This window comes from Sipha flava, unplaced genomic scaffold (genome assembly GCF_003268045.1).
Source record: "Sipha flava isolate LNK unplaced genomic scaffold, YSA_version1 258_pilon_pilon, whole genome shotgun sequence".
Lineage (NCBI taxonomy): Eukaryota > Metazoa > Arthropoda > Insecta > Hemiptera > Aphididae > Sipha > Sipha flava.
Genome location: NW_020272917.1, coordinates 665,026 through 688,061, shown reverse-complemented (window position 1 = coordinate 688,061; position 23,036 = coordinate 665,026). Strand labels below are relative to the sequence as shown.

The following is a 23,036-nucleotide window of genomic DNA, read 5'->3' as shown; positions in this document are numbered from 1 at the left end:
CTTATAAATTTATGGCAACCCTACTTTTGGGTTATTTCATGAATACCAAAACCATCGATAAGAAAAGCCATTTTCTGTGCTATTTCGTGTATTTTTTAAATAATTTTTGAAAAGTACTAATGTGTATAACATTCAATTTAACTATTAAATTTAATTGTAATTTTTTTAAATGGAATTATCTAAATTAAATAATGTTCAGACTCCCCAGATATTCAATAATAAAACGTGCAAGATCAAACATATTTAGATTTTTCTGTATAGTCCACCACCAATAATAAAACGGAAATGATAAAGATCGCCCGATAAGACGAATAAAACGCTTGGTGTGAATAGTTCCATTGGAAACAATGTATTTAATTTTAGCGGTTAAAGGCGAACGTTCGTCTAATATTAAACATGGACGATCAAACGCGGACGTCCGCAGTTTTTTCAATGTGAATACACCGATTTAATTGTGGCTGTTTAAATTAAAGTGAATAATCGAGGCGGTTTTTAATCGCGTCCGCGATAGCCTAACTGTCTAGCGTGTAATGCACTTCAGTCTCACTACACATCTGTAAAATTTACCTTTCAGCCTCAATGGAATTATCTTATCTCATAAAACAGCTGAGTTATTTGTACATCTTACTTTTTTATAACTTATTTTATATTTTAAAATATATACAGTGACAAATTATGATTTATTTATCTGCAAGTACCTATTATAGATAAAACAGTCATATAATTGCATATTCAAGGAAATTGTTATTTTGGAAACAAAAATAATATTAGCAAAATTTACCTAAAAACCTAAACTTTTGCTTCTGTACCACAGATTTATTATCATCAATTATTTACCTGTAATGGAACTATATTTCTATACCAAGGTGAAATAACATTAGACATTTCAAGATATTCTTCATAAAATTTATCTTTTCTTTCTGACATGGTAGGTGGCTTGGTTTCTACAAATATATTTAGATCAACAACATTCCAATCCACAGAATAAGTATTATCTGAAAAAATTAAAACATAAAAAAAGCTATCCAGTTTATTTCACGAATTGTGTGCAGCTAAATGTTACAATTTCCACAAATATTATTTATATGTTAGATAGCAACATTTCAAAAATAATCATTCTAAGCAAATGTTGATATGTATAATCAAATATGTGTATAAGTCTGATAGAAAAAAGTTACTTAACCAAAAACATGTATGAAAACAATCAAATTTAAACGTAAAAAAAAAATTTTAAGATGTAGTAATTGGACAACTGATATTGATTACTATGGATCAACTATATTGGTTAATAATTATCAGGCTCTATTATTTGTACAATTTCGGACTGCACACTTGATTTTACTGCTTTAAATGAAAATTTAGTCTCGCTACTGTCTTAGAAAAAGGAATATATTATATACATAATATATATATATGCATTAAATTTTAAAAAATTCAATAATACTCATATTTCCTAGTAGTTAGCTTATTATTTAATTTTTGTTTTGTAGACCGTAGTGCACACACATTAAAGCCGTAGTGCACATTGTGTGTCGGGGTGCACATAAAAATAGGGCCTGATATTATTAATATCAATTATTAATTGTTACTATATATATATATATATATAATACAGTTAATAGCTTTTTTCCCAGGGCCCCGTGCCTTAAATTATAATTAATGCCCCGCGGTTCTTATTTAACTGAACTTAAAATATTTTATTAATAGAAATTATAAGACCCAACATTTATTTACTCGGTTAAGTAATTGTTCAATTTATTTAGAATTTAGACTGTATTTAGCTGATGTTATTATTATTATATTTAATGTAATTATTTTGTATGCTTATATAGTTCATTTTTTTGATAAAATCACCCAAAGGTTCTTTTATTTAACAATTGATGATCTTTAACAATACATTTCAGAGATGTACTTAAATATTAATATACTAATTAATTAATATACTATAATAATATAATATATAATATTAATATTTAAAGTTAATTTCATTGAATTTATTATTCTGTACATGAACTAACTTTGGCGTATATTTCAATAATTGAAAAAAATGAAAAATTATAATTTAACATACATTAATACATGTGGGCGAACAATTTTTTGCTCACCTTTAAGACATTCAGTTTTAAAATGATTTGCGATGTTTATAAAAATTATAGGTACTAGGAATCCAAATTAATTTTTTTAGTTAATTGAAAAATAGATTTGAAACTTCAACTATACAATTTTTAGATTATTTCCTTTTAGATAGCTACATTAGATAATTATTTTTTTTTTTTTTAAAGCATTAACTAATTTCAAAACTCATAATCAGGGCTCATAATTTATAGCATTTACATATTTCTTTTGAGAGGTCCTAGATATATATATTTGAGCTATACATTTGTTTTAGATAACTAAGAAGCTAAATACGAAATTTTTGTTGCATATTTTTGCATATTTCAAAGTATAAATGCTATTTTACAGTCTTATTCTTGCATATTTAGATTTGTTATTAGCTATTTTACTAATTTAAGTATTTTTCAGTTCCGTAGCATTTAAAACATTTTTTCTTAATAATAACAAGTAATAATAATAGTATTAATTTTTATATTTGTAATTAATTCTTGTTAATTAACTAATTCTTCTTTTTTTGGTTTAAATTATGTATTCATGTATCAATACGATAGAAATTTTAATAATAAAAATTTTAAATTTCTTTCATACATATATTTTTTTAATATTAAGTTTTAATTGTTTTTTTTTACATGATATATTTTTTTTGTATTTTTAGTGCATACTTAATCGCTAATATGAATATTTTTAAGAATATATTACAGTGCTTATAACTACTTTTTTTGAGCTAAAAGTTAGCCCTGCTCATAATTTTAATTTATTGTTATTATTTGTTTTTGATTAGAGATCCCAGATTTATTTTTTAAAAATACGGGATATTTTAAATCTTATCTATACTTGTAATTTAAATTGGTATTAATTTAGAGAGGAGTTGAGGGAACTTATGTTAGCAATTAACACATTACAAAATTAATTTTTGTTATACAAATTCTTTGTAAACAATTGATAGCTAAAATTACATTTGGCCTCGTTGTAACATTTAATTTTCCTTACAGTTACTATAATATAAAATAAAGTTATAGACAATATTTGAAACTTGAAACAAATATAAATTACAATTAAAATTAAAAACAAATAATTTTATGAAATCCTTATAGTAAAAAAAAATCATAAGAGATAATTTTAATTTATTTTTTAGATTTTTTTTTTTTATAATCATATATTAATAATTATCATTTGATTTAGATATTATAGTTTATCAGTAATTTAAAATTTAAAAACCTAAATTATATGAAAAAATTATTTTTTAAAATAAGGTACATACGAGACAGATTATCCAAAATATGGGACAAGTGTTATATTTAAGCTTGTATTGGGATACTGGAACACTTCATTCAAATGCGGGACAATCCCATAAAATACAGGACGTATGAGATCCCTATTTTTGTCTGTAACCTATATTAATTATATGTAATTCTGAAACTAGGTTCCAAATAATTCCAAATATGTTCCAAAATATTGAGGAAGGTTTGAAGTTGATAGGGCAATGAGGGGGGGGAACAATACGAACGTGTTCCTGCGAGTGCAATGTGTTATCGTTCCCGTGAATAACAAATATTTTTTTTTACTACTTCATAGACACTGAAGTTGTTAGATGATTTAACGAAACCTTTCGATAACAATCCAATACTAATTAAAGATTAGTAATCATATTATTACCTCAACCACCAGATGTCACCAGATATGGAATACAGCACGAAGATATGGTCAAAAATAATTATAAAGGTTATGGGGAAAAATATAAAAAGTACTAATAGGCCTAATAAGGCCTAATAGGAGATCATAGCTTAACATGCTTGGCAGCATCTTCTGCTAGCTTAGTTGACGATAATGCTTTAGTTGAAATAAAATGTCCAGCATCAACAAAAAGTATGAGTCCAAAAGATGGAATAACTTCTCAAAAAATAAAAAGTTGTGAAATAAAAATTGGACAGCTGCATCTCATACAAAATCACAACTAATACATCTAAGTACAAGAGCAATTGCATATTTCGTGTAAATTATACTGCTTTTTTTGCATTTGGACATCTAAAGGTTTGTGTATCTAATTATTATTTTAATATATTTTTTATTTTATTTTACAAAACTTGCCGTGGCCCCAAGTACAATTTTTAAAGACACATACATATAGATTTAATTATAATTTAATAAGTTATACAAAAGTGAATGTAGGGATGTTCTCGTTTGCAATGCGCATAATTTTGAAAATAGGTCTATTAAATGAATAATTAGTGGTGCAGATGGGGATGAAGAAAGAATGTAATCGAGAATGGAAGTTAGGGACATTGAAATTAATTTCACATAATAAATCAGGACAATCGATAGATCCATCCATAAGCTTTTTCAAAAAATCTTAACTAGCAGAAATACGCCTATCAGCAAGTGTTGTTAACCCAAGTTTAGTTAATACTGGCTCATAGTCGTGTGGTTGGTGAGTAATATGGAGTACCCTGGCAGCAATATATAAGAATTGTAAATACATAAAATATAAATTCAATGTATCAATTCTATGCCTACAATGTTCATTTTTATATTAAAAATGTAATTACTTAATTAGTAATATTTCCAGCCAAATAACTAAGCTGTGTAGAATATTATTTTAAAAATATCAAAAAAAATCTACTTATTAAAAATAAAAATTCCTTAACAATTTCTAAAATTATTTTTGTACTTTTTTTTTAACGTTATTTTTCAGACCGAAAAAATTACTTATTTAGTCAAAAAACCTAAAATTGTTATATTTTAAATCTATTTTTTTTTTTTTTTTTTTGGTATAAAAAATTATGCTCTCTGATTATATTCCCACTGCTTAAAATCTGAATACATACATATTGTTAACATGTGTACACGTATATTATATAAGATTATATAAAATAAAAGAAACTTACCTGTACAAATAATTGGTACTATCATGTATGAATTATTTTCATTATTATAATTTCTAACAATGAAGTCTTTCACACTCAATACATCCAAAAATAATTTGTTATGAAATTGTTCTAATCTATTACGATTTTTATGATCGAGATAAATTACATCAATATTTTCTTTTATTTGGATATTTACTTCACCAAAATTTAAAAAAATTGGAAAGTTTGATACCTATATAAATAATTAATATTGTTAAACATTTGTTAAAATAATTACTACATACTTAATATGAAAAAATGAATGTAATAACTATACACACACAAATATATACATTTAAATGTATATTAAAATATGTTAAGCTAAAATACCGTTTGAATTATTAAAAACTAGCAGAATTCCGTTTTTTTTTTTTATGGATAAGTTACATTTTATAATTATGCATCAAAATTAGTATCAATATAATTTGACAACTGACTACATATGAAGAAAAATTATACACAGTAAAATATATTGTCATATTTATTAATTTTTTTATTGTTAAATATATTTATCTTAATTTATCAGCTTCTAGATATTAAATTATTTTGATTTACAGTAATTACAACACAAAATTATCATATGAGATGCAACTAACCTGCCATATTATAAATTCTAATCAATAATTTTTTTCGGGGTATACAAGTAACATGTAGCCAACATTTAAATTAAATAAAAACATGGTTTTATTATTATTATGATAAAATACCAATATTTAAAAATATTTTGTTAATTTGTAGTTATAACACTTTAATAACACAATGATTAACTTAATGACTTACAAGTGGTATTTTTTTTGATGTTAGAATTCCAAATTCTTTATTTGATCTTAGTAACTTATCAAATGTTCCATAGTTAGAATCTTTCAATTGGCTATACATTGGAACACAATGAATGACATGTAAATATGATGGCTTGTCTACTTGTGGATATACTCCTTTTAAGTATGATGGACTCTAAGTTATAATTTTCATAAATTAATTAATATATATAAATAATAAATAGTATAAGTAAAATATACAAACTTCAATATGAACTATTCTTTTCATTTTATTAGTTCCTGGTTTTAGATTATATTTACATGCTTCCATATCTTCTTCGACCCAATGTGGAAACCATTTTAAATTATTTATTAAAAATTTATTTGCAATATTTACAGGCAATAATTGTTCATCTAATGCTTTAGCTTTATATAACTCAATACATGCATTAAATGCTGCAGATTTTTTAGCGTTTTTCTTAGTTCTACAAAATATTCCCTTCAAAAAAAGTTAATATTAATAATTATTAGGTTAACATTTTTTTTATTTAATGAAATAATATTACATTAATAGGAGTTTTAATGGCACTGTTAATTGGCAGTATAAGTTTATATTTTTTAAAGTCATTATCATTTTCAGCTATGTACCAATCTGGTCCTAAATTTGAGAAGCGATCTTGAGGTAAAGAGTAACAATATCTATAAATAACAATTAATATGTATATAATTTCAAATACATTTTTTAAAATTAAATACCTATTAACAATACTGATAGCAATATCATGAGTTAATATTGCATGTTTAGTCTTAAAAACTTGATCTAAATCTTCTTCGTTATTATCATCATCAATATCATTATTTACTAAAATCTACAAAAAGAATATTAATATAAATAAAATAAATCATTTTTTAATTATTAATTCACAAAAAACAATAAATAACATACTTTATCAATTTCTTTTTCCATATTATCATAGACAGTTTTAATTTTATTAAAGTCTTCCTTCTTTGGCACCATCACTACAAATTTGCTGTCTTTACTACGTGCTCTACCTTTAGATTGTACATAAGAAGGGAAATTTTTAGGAGTATCATATCTTATGACATAATTGCAAGTTTGAATATCAACACCTTCCTCTAATACTTCTGATGTTATTAAAACATTTATCAAATTATCGTTAAACCTAAAATAAATTAAATTTAAATAGATTAAAATTAGATTAATACATGATTAATTGCATTGTTTAAAACATAATACTTTTTTAAAATATCATTATTTTGTAATTTTTTATACATCATTTCTCTAGAATCAATATGAAATATTCCTTTTGCTCCTACGATAAATTCACACACAATATTTGTTTGTTTATGTTCATGAATGTAATCCTAATACAAAAAATATTGGTTTAAAGTATAAAAAAAAAAAAAATAGAAAAATATTTTATATATACCTTAATATAATGATAAATGACTTTGGCAGTTGTTCGGCGGTCAACAAATATTAAACAAATATCAGAGCGTTTTATTGACGATAAGAGTTCCATTAATGATTTTAACTTTGATGAAGCATTGTTCACTAAAGATAGAGGACTTTCTACGGATTTTGAATTTTTTATCATATAATCATACAGCATCTTTCGAATTACAGTCATATTTGATAATGCCAACGTCAAAATCATATATTTATCTAAATCACAACACAGCTTTTTTTTCTTTTCAATATCAATTATATAATGCCATGTTGCTAAATAAGCAACATACACACCACTATCACCAAGATTAACCTAAAATGACAAAATACAATTATTTAAATATAATTTTTTTAAATATAATTAAGTAATTTACCTCTAGGTCTAGGAAATAATTAGCCAAAGATTTTATAGGTGATTTTTGAACTTCTAAGTAATAGGTATCTTGATTTTCTATAATAGGTTCATTCTTAGAAGATGAATGCAAATCTTTTAACTGATTGTAAAATAATTTAATTCGATTCAAAATAGCTTTTAAGTCTTCATCTAGAATAAACTCATCATACAAAAGTATAAATTCTTCAGGACGTGCTGAAAAACTATTATCAATGACATTATTAAATAATTATAAAATTTATAACTTTTTTTTCTTACATTTTAACAGCTTCATCATATTTGGTCTTAATTGTAGCACTAAAAGTTTGTTGCAATCTTGTTAATTCTTCTTTAACATTTTTACTTTTTGAATTTATTAAAGTGGCAGTAAGTCCAAGGATATGAGGACGCTTATCATCATTAAAATTAGTATCATGAACAACTTGCATTATCTAATTTATATAATAAAAACCAAGGTAATGTATATGTCGATCATATACAGAATGTTTAATGTCAATGTATGGGTATATAATATTACATTATGGAATCGCGATTAAGATTATTGTAACGAGACTACAATATAAATATACAATTATAAAATGTTAACAAAGTTCAAGTAATGAGTCGAACATCGTACGTTGCTCAAACAATTTATGAAAAGCTGACACCAAAAATATTTCTAAAATGTGTTGCGTGCCAACCGTTTGATCTTTAACTTCAGTACTAATATTCTAATCAACACTTGGATGTAGGTGTAGTGAAGAAATAATTAATACTCTTTAAGATAAGTTAGTTTATTAAACTGTCAAAAATTATCCTAAGTACAATAAATTTAAGTTAGTTGTAAATATTCTAAGTCTAAATATTTAAACTATAGAAAATATTCTAAGTCCTAACAATTACACTTTATAAGATTAGTTCAAAATATTTCTAAATCCAGACCATGACATACACTGATGGGGGGAGATACAACAAAGATTAAGCATACATTCATATTTATATACAAAAATAGATGAAAAACAATTCTTATCAAGAATTAAATCAACTCACTTGTCTAAAAGGATGAAGTAATACAGCATGATGGCATTCATCAAAAATAATAAGATTTGCATCTTTTATATTCATAAAACCATGATGTAAATTGTTTAAGTAAATTTGAGCAGTCATAACCATTATCTAAAAAAAAAAAAAAATTAAATGAGATTAACTTAAAATTGGAATGTACTTCTTATTCTCTATGGTCAGAAGAAGCATCTATATTTATAAATAATATAGTATTCTTCAGGAGTATTTGGCTGAGTATTTTTTACTACATTAATCGGTTTTTGGAATCTGATAGTTACATAAAACTAAATTTCCTAAATAACAATATTATTAATACATATATAAAACCAGATATACAACTAAATATCTAAGTTAAATCAAAAAGTAGTATAAAAAACCTCTCCACATATTTAAGATTTGTTTAGCTAAATAAGTTGATAAATCTAGTAGAAAATATATTAATTAAAATTATCTAACAAATTATGGTACTTGCATGGCATTCTTCCAATATTTTTTTCCACTCATTTTTAGACCAAAAATCAACATTCATGTCACCAGTGAATGTACCTATATTCCAAGGTAAATGTTTTCTTAAGCTATTTGCTTGTTGATTAACAAGAGGTACTGAATGAACAATGAAGAATGTCCACTTTCTTCCTTCACCCAAAGGTCTATAAATGATTAAAAAATAATATAAATTTAAAAATGTATAATATGAATGGTTATCCTATTGAACACATTAAAAAATACAGTAGTCTCGCTGATCTAGTCTAGATGGGACCGGACTTTATCTGGATTATTGAAAATTCAGATTCAATGGAATTACTTATTTTTCAACTTACTAATAAATATTTATTTTTTTAAAAAAACACCTTCTTTATAAAAATTCAAAAGTGTATTAATTTATTTTACATTTCATCTTATATGTATTATATTAATAAAACTGTATGGAAAATTAAAGAAATAACATAAGACTTTGAATGCACTTGAAAAATGTTGTGATATTCTTTTGTCATACAAGTACCTACAATTATGCTATAAATACATACATACATATAAATGAATTTAAGAATATATATATCAATTATGTATCAGCAATATACATCTTATAGTAAATAACAATGAGAATTGACATAAATAATTTTTAAATTATATCTGTATATGTATATAAGTACTTAAGTATGAAATATAAAATGTTCGAACTAGCGATGACTGAATCAGTAAGACTCTACTGTAATCATATTCATACTTATTCAAAGGTTCTCCCATATATTTGACAAGCATTGTCGCTATGTATGTTTTTCCACTTCCAGTTGGTAGGTACAAAATTGTATTTGATTTTTTAACATCTTCTAATAGTTCAAGTTGATAATCTCGAGGAACAAAATCTTTTAATATAGATTCCTTAAAAACAATTATTAAAATAAGTTATGTGATTATATTACATATTAAATATATTTATTTGCATGCCTATACTTGGTAACAGTTTAATAATAAAAAAAAAATAAAGTTTTGAGCATATTGTGTAATTTTATATAAAATATAATACATAAAAGTGGTTTTAGATACATTTTACAACTAAAAATAAATATATAAATTTAATATATAGATTTTATAACAGTTACAGATTTTAAATATAGTTTAAAAAAATATCGTTAAGAAGTTAATAATGTAATTTAATTTCTAGAGTATATAAGAAAACAGAAGAACTAAATAAGTATTTTTACCTCATTCTCTATATCCATTTTTGAAATTTCTTGGCCAATAAACATCTATCTATAACACAAAATATAATTATGTTATGTTGTTAAAAAAAAATATATACATTTATATAGTAAATCAAATATATTAATTGTATATGTAATCAATTACTTTAAAAGATTATTAGAAATCACAATAACATATTTTTTAAACCGTAAACTTAATCACTGTTAAGTTATCAAAATTTTATTTTACATAATTATATATAATAATCAATAAATTAACATAATTTTAATTAGTGGAATGGAAAATAATTAACTTATATATATATTATAATTAATTAATAAGAAGTAACAAACAAACCATCTAATAAGCATAGAGTAAGTGGTAGGTACTGCTTATTCAGAAAATCTCTGAGTAAAAATAAATTTCAATACCACAGCAAAGAATAAATAATCAACAAAAAAAATTAATTTTTTTTATCTAATCTTATTAAATCTCTTGCCTGTTTTGTCAATGCCTACATTAAAAAAATAAATATAATAAGCATAAAACAACATAATCAGCCAAATATTTTTTTCATACTCGTAAAAAATATGAATACATTGCATATTTGTTCTGGTTGTTTGTATTGTACATTACTACAAGCATAAAATACATTTTGTAAAGAAAGTAATTTTTTTATGAATATTTTATGATTTAAGGTTATATTTCATGTGTCTAATGTACACTTAAGTAAATATTTAATAGGTTACAATTACTAGATCTTAGTTTTACTAGGAAGTATTTGACCCGAGGAAAATAAATTTATTTAAACTTTATTTTACATTTAAATTTTATATTTATATGATGAGTGTTTAAAATTGTACACATTTGTATACTTTATCAGATATTTAACTTTTAATAAAAATAATTTGTAGAGCCTATTTCTTCTTAATGGATAAAGAACTAAATCAATTTAATTAATGTAGAAAAATGGAGTTGATGAGATTTAAAAAATTAGATGATGATTAGATTAGATGATTACAATTAAATACTAAATTACCATAGTATTCCTTAAATATTTATGTAGCAGCATACTAATGTTACAAGTTGCAATCATTAAATAAATCATTATTTATTTAATGTAAAAATATTATTTTAATTCCTCATTTATTTTTATTTTTTTATATGTAACTTTTATTTACTATTTAGCTTAATAATTACATTACATTAATAAATGAACTATACAAAAGAAAAAGAATAAACAGAGTAACAAAAGTAGTAGTCAGTAATATTAAAATCTAAAGACGTTCAAATGTCAAAGTCAGCCTCCTAAATAAATGAAATGATAATAGTAAAAACCTGTTCAGAGTTAGATTTTAAAATAGGTGAGAGGTTGAAGGAAATGTTTGAGAAATTAAGAGAAGTAACTAGGATGTTTTATAGAGAATGAAGAACAGTTGAAAACGATATTTAATAAATCACAAATTCTTTCCTTCATGTGAAACATAAAAAAGGAGAATCATCTAACTTTAATTTGTAAGCATGGGAGGGTAAAAGACAACTCCCTATAAGTAAACAGTTAAACTATATGACAGAAAATGTAGATAATGATGCATTTTTGAACCAAATATCATTAACATTGGGAACAAATTTAAATCTGGAAGCAAGAAGAGCGGATAGGTTATCCAATGAACAGACTCAATATTAAAACTGTGATATCATAGAAGTAGAATAAAAATTGACCAAAAAATGAGGGCAAAAGAAGGATTAATAAAGTTAGAAGCAATTGAAGTGAATTTATTTTAATTCTTTTATTAGAAAGTATTAAATTTTTAAAAAATATAAACTAAATAAATTTTAATTTCAAGAAATAGAATAGATCTATCAAGTAACTTGAACCATGTTTAATAATTTGTAAAATATTCAGGGACACAATATATATTCAATACATTTTATTTTGATTTTATCTGAAAAATATAGAACAATTTACTGGTATTATCAAATTATTATACTATTTTATTAAAATAGCATGACTATGAATTTTATTGTTATTGTTATTTTATTGTAATCAGAAAAACTAATATGATATAATATGGTTAAAAATATAACATTATGTTTAAAAATGTGTACAAAATGTTAGATCTTTTTCTTCTTCTCCTTTGCCTTTTCCCCAACTATTTGAGGTCAACCACCCTTGTCCTAAACTTCCATTTGTCTCAATTTTCTACATCTCCTACATACATACAAAAGGTACTCATATCATTCTCAATTGTATCCAACCATCTCTTCTCCTTTTCCTCTTACATATTCATTCCTTATTCTATCGTGTTACTTTACTCGACCATTTAAGCATTCTCATTTCCGCATCACTTATACTCTGTTACATTCTTCAGTCAACCACTCAATACTCTAAACCATATAGCATAGTTGGTTTCTCTACACTACTGTAAAATTTACCTTTCAGCCTCATTGAATTCTCTTATCACATAAAACAGCCGACGCTTCTCTCCCTTTATCCAACCCTACCAGATATTTGGTTAAAATGCTTCCAATTTTATGACACAAATGGATCCAAGTCTATTGCTAAGCTAACAAAAATAGCCGAATAATAAAAAATTTGGGAATTTTAGTTTAGAATTTAGAATGATTAAAAAATTTGCCTTTTTACAGTGTTATGTTAAATTTATAAATAATTGAATTGTGGTCTAAATTATTTACAACATGGTAATAATTTAGTTCAGAATTATAAGTTATTATGAAATTAAAGTTTTGGAAGAATAATACATTTTAAAAATAATTTACCAAAGATGCCAAGAATCCACACACTACAACTTCAAAACTGAAACGAAATTCAGAGTATTATTTATTCAGGTAAATAAATAATAGAACAAACGATAACTAATACATCAATTTATTGTTGTAGAAATAATAAATTATAAAAAACGGTCAAAATAAAATGACTAATGTTGAATTTAGTTTTTGCCTATGATTTATGTATAATGAACGGTACACATGGTGTATGGTCAACGATGGTTGGACAAATAACAGATAACATAAACATACCGTAGATTAAGTACAGTGGATTAAATAACATGTAGAGCAATTTTATGGAAAACCACTTACCACCGAATAACCACGTACTATCACCTGAATAAGGAGAATACTGTAAACTAGGTTAGTGTTTAATATTTAGTATATCTTAAACACTGTTTAAAACTATTGGCAGAACTACAGTCCACAAATTTTGATAACAATAAGGATTTCTAAGAACCAAATATTTTGAGTACTATAATAACATTGTTATGAAACGTAATTTTGACGGTTACTTGTTCTTAAATATTTAAAATAATAAAAAATCATTCTAAAAAATAGTTGTAATGGAAGAAATCCAAAGTACAGCAGGAGCTATTCCTGTTAGAAATGAAAAAGGTAATAGCTGATAAATTATTATTAAATAAATATAACATAGACTTTTGACTGTATAAAACTAAATTACATTTATTATTCTAGGTGAAGTATCGATGCAAAAGGTGAAAGTTCACCGATATGTTCAAGGCAAACGTCCAGAATATGCTCCAGAATCAACGTCTGAAGAAGAATCAGATGATGATGATTTTTTGGATTCTCGTAAAGTGCCAGGCACTTCTCCTACCACCAATTTTGATTCAGAACAGATGATACAATTACCATCAGATGCTTTTAATGATGCACGTCTTAAACGTTTAGGTGGTCTAACTGCACGCCATGGACATAAAGATAGGCGTCCTTTACATGAACCACAAGTTATTAGGGATGATTCATCAGATGATGAATCTGATGTAGAACGAAATCGAAGGAGCCGAAGACAAGTATCTGGTGATGAAAGAGATAGTAATGAAGATGATGGAGAACTCAGTGATAGTGAAATAGAGAGGAGGAGACTACGTTTAAGACAAAAAGTTTTAAATCAAACTAAAGAAAAAGTTGGTTTTAAATAAAGATCAAATTGATACTTAAATTAAATTAATATTATTTTGGGTATTAGGAAATGAATGAAGTACTTGAAAAAGAAGACGAAGGACATAGTTCAGATGATGATGACAGTGATGAATCATCTGAGTATGAAGACTATTCTGGTGAAACATTATATAAATACTTTTCGTTTACAAATATAAATCTTAATCAATTTCTTTTAATACTTTAGCTTCTGATGAAGAAACAGGACCTCGCCTTAAACCAATTTTTGTAAGAAAGAAAGAACGTGTAACTATACTGGAAAAAGAAAAAGAAGAAGTAAAACAAAAACAACTAGAATATGAGCAAAAGAAATTGGCTGAAGAAAGACGAAGGGCTACTTTAAGAGTAAAATTAAAATTAAATATTTATTTTTGATGATATTATCTCAGTAATAAGTAAATAATGTATTTTGTATTAACTGCCAAACTTTCAATTTGTTATAATTACTTTAGAATGACATAATACCTATATATTTTTTTTATTTATTTTTTTTTTTTTTTTTAAATAAATATCAAATGATTACTGAACCTCACTGAGAAAAACTCGTGTGGAGGCCCAGGGAAAATATTATTGTTGAAATAACCAAAATTTATTTGTATGTTTATACTTTAAATTAATATTATTTTTATAGATGGTTGAAGAGGAAATTCGTAAAGAACAAGCCTTAGCTAAGTCAAATAGTGCACTTTCTGAACCATGTTTAAATGATGTAAATACTGATGATGAAAATGATGAAAATGAATATGAAGCATGGAAACTAAGAGAATTAAAACGCATTAAGAGAGACAGAGAAGAACATGAACAGTACATTTTTAAAATTTATAGTCTTGATTTAGATATATTATGCATATTTTAGATATAATATAAATTTATATAATTTAATATCGACTAAATTCATTAAATTTTGATTATTTTTATTTTAGACGAGAATTTGAAAAAGCAGAAATAGAACGAATTAGGAATTTAACTGAAGAAGAGAGAAGGTTAGAAATGAGACTTAATCCTAAACAAGTTACCAATAAAGCAGCTAAAGGCAAATATAAATTTATGCAAAAATATTACCACCGAGGAGTATTTTATTTGGTAAGTATTGTTTATTAAAATACATACATATCTAGAATATTTCATTTTTTATATGAAATATATTTCTATATTCTGATCTGGAATTATTTTTATAGGATGAAGAGCATGACATTTTCAAAAGAGATTATTCATCAGCCACTCTTGAAGATCATTTTGATAAGACTATTTTACCCAAAGTTATGCAAGTAAGTTATAATATCACAGTTATTTATTTGGTAATTTTTCTATTTTTTTTTTCTAGGTTAAAAACTTTGGTCGTAGTGGACGTACAAAATATACACATTTGGTTGATCAGGATACAACTAGTTTTGATTCACCCTGGGTGTCTGAAACCGTGCAAAATTTAAAATTCCATACTAATCAAGCTGCTGGAATCAAACAAGTATTTCAGAAGCCTACTTTAAAAAAGCAACGTACAAAATAAATCTATAATTTTCATTATAAAAATTTTAGATTAATATTTCTTAAATTTTTTTTTTTTTAAATATACATTAATGTATAACATTCAGCATAAAATATTACAATTTAAAATATTTTATTAATAAATATATTTATGTGTATATAAGTATGCATGTGTATTTTATTTATAATACAGTTATTGGTACTTAATTATACTTAACCGGAATATTTGGAAGGACTAATGGGATAGCCGGGACTGAAGTCATAAACTGATGACATATCCCGGTGTATCAGGATGTATGGCAACCCTATAATAAGTTCTATAAATTTAAAAATTACCGATGTTACAATATGTTTATAAATATACATTAATTAAACAATCTTAACATGTTGTTATTTATTGTGTATATATATTTTATTGGTTTGTGGAAGGGGGTTGAGGGACGGAATTTTAAAATCTGAAATCTGCTCCCCTGCGTAAAACTTGTTAACTCGTCACTGTTTAGTACACATATTATATAAAATTATTGGTATGCTAATCTACGAGTACCTATATTCCGTTTTATGAAACAAAGGTCAAGCAAGTAGGAGGCAATCAATTTTTTTATGCTTATCTGATACTACGATTCTATATCAAAATATCGCATAAATTAAAAATAAATTTATCAATTAAAGCCGAAGTGGGTTTCAGTAAAAAATATATTAAAGTTACTCATTTAAACTAATGTTAATATATTTTATGAGGAAACATTGTATTTAAAGATTTAGAAAATTACTGAAAATGTATAGTGTACTATAAATAGTATAATATATAGTATTAAATATATCTTGTGATCGAGATATTTAATATGTCTCAAACTTATTAAAATTTCAAGTATTCAGATGTTTTTAATTAAATAATATATATTATAAAATGGCTTTGAGAAATTGAAAAATATTTAAAACAATTAATGAGAAATATCATGTTCCAAAAATGGTAAACATGGGAATAATCAAAAAATATTTGTAGGTTACGGTAATATTCTGTTATTTCTTTAACATTTCAATTTACTTAATTTTCGTTTCGTTCTGTCTTCATTTTGTGTTAAATATTTCTCTTCGATTGACCGGCATTGGATTTTTTCGTATCAGATTCTTTTTATGCAATGGCATTCCAAATAAATATTAATTTTTGATAATCGCATGGTTATTTTTGTATTGATTATTTTTCATTAGTTACTTTTAAGCATTAAGTGACAATTTTGTAAGATAAATGCTAATGACTGTAGTAAATTTGATTATTTAATGTACTATGATAAATTATTAGGTTTTCGTAATCATGTCATGGATTTTTGGAATGGGTGGTACAAAGCCAGAACCACCCAATTTAGATGATCTAACAAATGTTTCGGATAAAAAGCCATCTCCACCACCTACATCTTCTAGTGGAGAAGCTTATAAATTTGATTCCTCTGCCTTAGAAAGAGCTGCTCAAGCTGCTAAAGAATTAGAAAAATCAAGTGGGTACATTTATGATAGGTGATTATTGTGTGAAGTCTCTTAAATTGTACATATTAATGATTTAAGAGCATGCCAAAGAAGCATTAGATTTAGCTAAATTGCAAGAAACTACAAAGCAAATTGAGTATCAAACTAGAATAAAAGAATATGAAGTTCACTTGGAACAATCACGTATGGAGCAAAAGAGAGTTGAAGCTGAAGAAAGAAAAAAGTTGCTAGCTGAAGAAACTAAACAGCATCAATTACGGTCACAATATCAAGATCAACTGGCACGAAAAAGGTAATAGTAATTTATAATTAAAATACTGTTTTTTTTTTATTTATGATTTATGTATGTGTATTTTAATTACTTATAATTATACATTTTTATTAGGTATGAAGATCAGCTTCAACAACAGCGAGCATCTAATGAAGAAAACTTAAAAAGGCAAGAAGAATCTGTAGCTAAACAAGAAGCTATGAAAAAAGGTAATTTTTTTTATAGAATGAAACAATTTGTTATTTAAAATGGTTATATATTGTTATTACAGCTACTATTGAACATGAAATTGAGATGAAATCTAAATTAGACGCAAAAAAGTCTGAAGCTAAAGCATTAGCAAGAGCAAAAGCTGAGAGAGAAAACCATGATTTAACAATGGAACAGCTTAAATTAAAAGCTTCTGAGCATCGACAAACTGTTCTAGAATCCATAAAGTAAATGATACATATTTTGTCTTCAAGTTTTGTAGAAAAAGTGTTCATAAAAATATGTTTTTCCTTAAAGAACGGCTGGTTCAATTTTCGGAAATGGAGCTAATGCTTTACTTTCTGATTGGGATAAGACTTTAATGGCTGCTGGAGGTCTATCACTTTTAGCATTGGGTATATACAGTGCAAAGGGTTTTACCAGTGTTACTGCTAAATATGTTGAATCTAGATTAGGTAAATCAACCATCCTCATTTTAGTTTAATATTTATATTTTACTATATCATTTTAGTTAACTAAAAATAAAAAAATTAATTCAACTTTAGGTAAACCTTCATTGGTAAGAGAAACATCTAGATTTTCACTGTTAGAAGCAGCAAGACATCCAATTTTAACATTAAAAGAACTTCGAACAAAAAAAAGTAGTGCATTAAAAGATGTAATATTACCACCAAAATTAGAATCTAGATTAGGGTATATATATTTAAACCTTTTATTACCATAATATACCTTAATTTTAATTTATTTTGCATTTTACAATGTAACTGAATTACAAAAAAATATTTATTATATAAATAATTAACTTTATATTTTATATGATTCTTCAATTTCAGTGATGTAGCTATTGCTACTTTAAATACTAAAAAAAACCGTGGTATGTATCGAAATATTTTAATGTATGGACCACCTGGTACTGGAAAAACACTGTTTGCTAAAGTAAGATCATTTTTATTCAAGCGGAGAAAATATCTTAATTCAAAATATCGTCAAAACTTAATATGTTATGACTAGGGTATGGATGTTGTTGCAATTGCAACTTTTCTTCTACTGCTTCAATTTATTGCTTAGTAAGTTTTAAATGAGTTTGATGTAGGTATGAATGAAAATTTAAAAATTTAAAATACAACTTTTCGCAATTTTCTGCATTTTTTCAATTTTGTTGACTTTACTCATTTATAATAACAATTTAAACTATTTTACATTTTTTTCACATAATTTTACTTATTAATACTTTTTAAACAGTTTTAAAAAATTTCACGAAATAAAATTGTCAAATTGTTTAAGCTTGAAGTACATGGTATATTGTTTATATCTTATTATAAGTATATATTTTATTATATTTCACATAATACATGTTTATAAATTCTAACTAATGAGTCAGTGATATATAATATATAAATTACAATAAGTTAATGGCAGATAAAACATAATTTTATGAATTATACCGAAACATTATTTTTTTAGTGCAATACTGCAATCAATTTTACCACTGCAACGTCTATGCCCTAGCTATGACTATCTTAATTCACTTTTTTTTTAAGAAAAAACAATTTATATAAAATGATATAATTTATAAAAAAAGAGTTGTAATTATAATTATAGAAACTAGCAATGCATTCTGGAATGGATTATGCTATATTGACTGGTGGTGATGTTGCACCATTGGGAAAAGATGGAGTAACAGAAATGCATAAAGTTTTTGATTGGGCAAACAATTCAAGGAAAGGTTTACTGTTATTTGTTGATGAAGCCGATGCATTTTTAAGAAAACGTAGTTCAGAAATGATAAGTGAAAATTTACGTGCCACTTTAAATGCATTTTTATATAGAACTGGAGACCAATCAAATAAGTAAATATAAATATTTTTAAATGTAAAATAATTATTTAAAATATTCTACATCTATTATTAATTTAAATTAAATAGAAATAAATATTGTAGTTAGAATATAATACATATTTTTTTTTTTTTTTTTTTAGATTTTGTAATACAATTAATCTCGACAGTGAGGGAAAAAATACATATTATATAAAAAATTTTAAAAAAAAAATTAAAAAAAAAAATATGTGTAATTCATTTAATATAAATCTGTGTTTAAAAATAACATTTAATAAATATTTTTATTCATTTTAGATTTATGTTAGTTTTGGCTAGTAACACACCTGAACAATTTGATTGGGCTGTAAATGATAGGTTAGATGAAATGGTTGAATTTGGTTTACCAGGCAAAGAAGAACGTGAACGTCTAATAATGTTATACTTTGATAAATATGTTTTAACACCAGCAACCCAAGGAAAAGTGTAGGAAATTATTTTAACTTGATTGCTATTAATTTAATCTAATGAAATAAATAACTGTTTGCAGTAAATTAAATGTTGAGAAATTTGACTACAGTGCCTTATGTAAACAAATGGCTGAAATGACTGATGGGATGTCTGGTAGAGAAATTGCTAAGTTAGGAGTTGCATGGCAAGCAGCTGGTTATACTTCAGATGATGGACTTTTAACTAAAGAAATGATATTAAATCGTTGTGAAGATGCAATTAAACAACACAAACAAAAGGTTTGGTTTATTTGTAATTCCATTTATCACTAAAAGATGTTTTATTGGAATTTAATTTTCAGATGGAATGGATGAGTGAAAAAGAAAAGAATGATTCCAGGTATACAAAACAAAATAGTATACAGTAATATTTTATACTGTTGAACCATGAAATGTGTAGTTTAATTCCAATTGATTAGTCATCAAAATAGAATATTATGGGCACTTATCAATAAGCATCTTAGAATTCCAATATGTAAAAAATATAATATTTTTATTGTAAAATGTATTTGTATAGTGTTCATTTACTGAGGACATAGCATATATAATACAATATAATAAAGGAAAGTGATACCATTTTGGATTTTTACAAATCCCTTACTAGCTATAATTATGTGTTAATGCTTTTTTCATATGAACAACTTGACATAATATAGAAAATCTAAATCTATTATAACATATTAATGTTATTTATTTAAGTGTTTTAAAAAAAATTGAATAATAATATTTTTCACACAATTATTATTCAACAGTACAGATATTCTACTACAAAAATAAAAAACAAATCCGTTAGTTTATTAGTAGGAAACTTATAACTCAACAGAATATATTTAATTCAATAATACTATGCATAGATGTGTACAACAAAAATATATTTATTTCTTAGGAATGTCTTATGTCAATATATATATATATATATATATATATATAATTAGAAGTTTTTTTTATACTTTGATAAAATATTGATAGACTCTGATAGTTGCTATATTTTTAAATTATAATATTGCACTTAAATTATTGAGGTTTAACTATATTATTAATACATTTTGATGGTCAGTTATAATTCAAATTATAAAAAATTAGTTGAAATCTGATCAGTATCTAAACATTTTGATTATTTAAAAAACTGGTAATAAAAATATTTGTACAAAAGAATTAATTACTTCACAATGTGAAATTAAATAAATTCATCTTATAAAGTTATAAATGAGATGTCTAATATTAATGTAATAAAATATCACAGAGCCATTTTTAAATACTTAGTTCAGACATTTATAAAATGAGTAATGGTAAAAACAGTATAAAATAAAAGTAATATACAATTTTATTTCATACAATTTACTTTTATCAAAAGTAAACATGTGTATTAATAGAACTTAATTAAATATATATATTAAAATCATTTACTTTTAACAGATTGTTTGCCATAAAAACTGTCTAAAAATAATCCTATAAACACTATAACTGTAGCGATCCATTGTCTGGTCAACATTGGATTGCCAAAGAATATTACAGATGCGAGCACAGTAAAGAATTTCCTTGTAGTAGTCACAATTGAACAAGGTAGAGGTCCAAAATCACTTACAGTCCAAAATATAAAGAACTGTCCAAGTGCACTAAATGCTGAGAATAATAGTAGTTGCATCACTATATATGGGTATCGTTGTACAAAGCTAATAAAGTCAAATATTTGACCAGTACTAATAAGAGCAACACCCAAAAAAAGCATAGACCACAAGTTCATGTTAACCATCATATGGCCAGATTTTGTTTTTGATTCACTGCGCATTCGTTCTTGAACAGCTCCAGTTATACCATCCATTGTCAAAGATAATATCAACAGTATTTCTCCAAGACCTAATACTGCAAAAAATATAATAATGTTATGAACAAAAGCAAAATTAAAAATGTGTAATTAATAATAAGAAAGTATAAACATACTGGAAGATTCAGATTGTGAAGATTTCGACTTGCCATCTTTGAACATAAATAAAGATACTCCAATGACAACAAGCAGCACAAATAAATATTTTTTTAATGGATAAGATTTGCGCCCTAACAGAACACCCAAAATCATGACTGGTATAGGTTTACCAGACTTCGCTACCACCTGTAAAATTAATACCAACATTTAAATAAATATTTGTGTACATTAATAACATATAATATAGACCTGAGTAGGATAGTTGACCCATTGCAGAGCCATGTTGCTGAAAATCATGGCTGACAAGTATGTGATCGCGCTAATCGCATAATATGTAGGCCTTGTTGTATCGGCAGACTCTTCGGGAAAAGCTTTCAATATAACTCGCGCAAAAACATAGTTAACCACACACTGTACAAATACCAGTGACAGGGAGTAAGTGAACTTTTCTCCTTGCGTGCCATACGTGCCTCTGGTGATCTTCTCCTGGAGTATGCCGTAGAAGAAATAGCACACAAATATACCGGCAGCACAAACGGTGAACTTTGCCCGTTTGTCCATCGCAATAGATGACCGTTCGTCAACCGTTGCTGGCACGTCAAACAGGTGTCGTTTACTGTGGTCGGCGTGAAATGTGAATAAGTAACGGTAGCACGAACGCAATTCGCGACGTCAACAACGAAATGCGAATGCATGACGGCTGCGTAATCAACACTGATACGAGTGATAACACACCGGAATACACACGTGTCTAGTGAGTATTGGAAACGCCAATGGTCAATATTAAAGATGTGTCGTTTTAAAAACGAGTAAACAAACCGATCTACGTCGTTAAAATATAAAAAAACCGTATTAAATTTCGTTTTAGTTGCACTGTTTGAGTAACAAAACATACCAAAAATGTAAATTTCTTTATCAAAGTAGACGAAATATTTTAGCACAGGACTATCACAGTATTGAATAATTTGAATGTAGTTTTCGTATCAACT

The 23,036-nt window shown here is 25.4% G+C and overlaps 4 protein-coding genes across 4 annotated transcripts in view; 2 read left to right on the top strand and 2 right to left on the bottom strand.

Moving 5' to 3' along the window:
* Nucleotides 1–13,387, bottom strand: part of LOC112684880 (endoribonuclease Dicer) — a 35,547-nt gene extending 22,160 nt beyond the window's left edge. Inside the window, 16 exon segments of the mRNA XM_025556597.1 lie at nt 838–995; nt 5,001–5,214; nt 5,802–5,975; nt 6,045–6,278; nt 6,346–6,478; nt 6,536–6,648; nt 6,726–6,963; nt 7,038–7,165; nt 7,231–7,563; nt 7,625–7,847; nt 7,903–8,075; nt 8,674–8,799; nt 9,161–9,338; nt 9,917–10,071; nt 10,395–10,443; nt 13,156–13,387. Of these exon segments, the coding sequence (XP_025412382.1) occupies nt 838–995; nt 5,001–5,214; nt 5,802–5,975; nt 6,045–6,278; nt 6,346–6,478; nt 6,536–6,648; nt 6,726–6,963; nt 7,038–7,165; nt 7,231–7,563; nt 7,625–7,847; nt 7,903–8,075; nt 8,674–8,799; nt 9,161–9,338; nt 9,917–10,071; nt 10,395–10,439 (2,625 nt within the window). The 5' untranslated portion in view covers nt 10,440–10,443; nt 13,156–13,387.
* Nucleotides 13,388–13,591: 204 nt separating this feature from the next.
* LOC112684881 (microfibrillar-associated protein 1) lies at nt 13,592–15,902 on the top strand. The gene is made up of 8 exons (XM_025556598.1): nt 13,592–13,782; nt 13,864–14,315; nt 14,378–14,468; nt 14,537–14,694; nt 14,981–15,153; nt 15,273–15,432; nt 15,528–15,617; nt 15,674–15,902. The coding sequence occupies exons 1-8, from the start codon at nt 13,731–13,733 to the stop codon at nt 15,854–15,856; spliced, it is 1,359 nt and encodes a 452-aa protein (XP_025412383.1). The 5' UTR covers nt 13,592–13,730; the 3' UTR covers nt 15,857–15,902.
* Nucleotides 15,903–16,878: 976 nt separating this feature from the next.
* On the top strand, nt 16,879–20,733 carry LOC112684814 (ATPase family AAA domain-containing protein 3). Its single transcript, XM_025556508.1, has 12 exons — nt 16,879–17,074; nt 17,138–17,330; nt 17,398–17,611; nt 17,705–17,799; nt 17,862–18,027; nt 18,098–18,255; nt 18,346–18,493; nt 18,634–18,736; nt 19,403–19,650; nt 19,933–20,100; nt 20,165–20,363; nt 20,426–20,733. Exons 2-12 carry the CDS (start codon nt 17,150–17,152, stop codon nt 20,489–20,491), a joined length of 1,746 nt encoding a protein of 581 aa, XP_025412293.1. The 5' UTR covers nt 16,879–17,074; nt 17,138–17,149; the 3' UTR covers nt 20,492–20,733.
* Nucleotides 20,734–21,522: 789 nt separating this feature from the next.
* LOC112684841 (solute carrier family 35 member B1) lies at nt 21,523–22,767 on the bottom strand. The gene is made up of 3 exons (XM_025556545.1): nt 22,297–22,767; nt 22,065–22,233; nt 21,523–21,986 (listed from the first exon to the last, which is right to left on the bottom strand). Exons 1-3 carry the CDS (start codon nt 22,606–22,608, stop codon nt 21,523–21,525), a joined length of 945 nt encoding a protein of 314 aa, XP_025412330.1. The 5' UTR covers nt 22,609–22,767.
* Between the last annotated feature and the right edge of the window lie 269 nt (nt 22,768–23,036).

Coding starts and splice junctions, on each gene's coding strand:
- LOC112684841 (XM_025556545.1), bottom strand. CDS start 22,608: ATGGACAAACGGGCAAAGTTCACCGTTTGTGCTGCCGGTATATTTGTG. Junction 22,234..22,296: donor GGGTCAACTATCCTACTCAG/GTCTATATTATA, acceptor TTAATTTTACAG/GTGGTAGCGAAGTCTGGTAA. Junction 21,987..22,064: donor TTCACAATCTGAATCTTCCA/GTATGTTTATAC, acceptor TATTTTTTGCAG/TATTAGGTCTTGGAGAAATA.
- LOC112684814 (XM_025556508.1), top strand. CDS start 17,150: ATGTCATGGATTTTTGGAATGGGTGGTACAAAGCCAGAACCACCCAAT. Junction 19,651..19,932: donor ACTGGAGACCAATCAAATAA/GTAAATATAAAT, acceptor TATTCATTTTAG/ATTTATGTTAGTTTTGGCTA. Junction 20,101..20,164: donor CCAGCAACCCAAGGAAAAGT/GTAGGAAATTAT, acceptor AACTGTTTGCAG/TAAATTAAATGTTGAGAAAT.
- LOC112684881 (XM_025556598.1), top strand. CDS start 13,731: ATGGAAGAAATCCAAAGTACAGCAGGAGCTATTCCTGTTAGAAATGAA. Junction 13,783..13,863: donor TCCTGTTAGAAATGAAAAAG/GTAATAGCTGAT, acceptor TTATTATTCTAG/GTGAAGTATCGATGCAAAAG. Junction 15,618..15,673: donor TTTTACCCAAAGTTATGCAA/GTAAGTTATAAT, acceptor TTTTTTTTCTAG/GTTAAAAACTTTGGTCGTAG.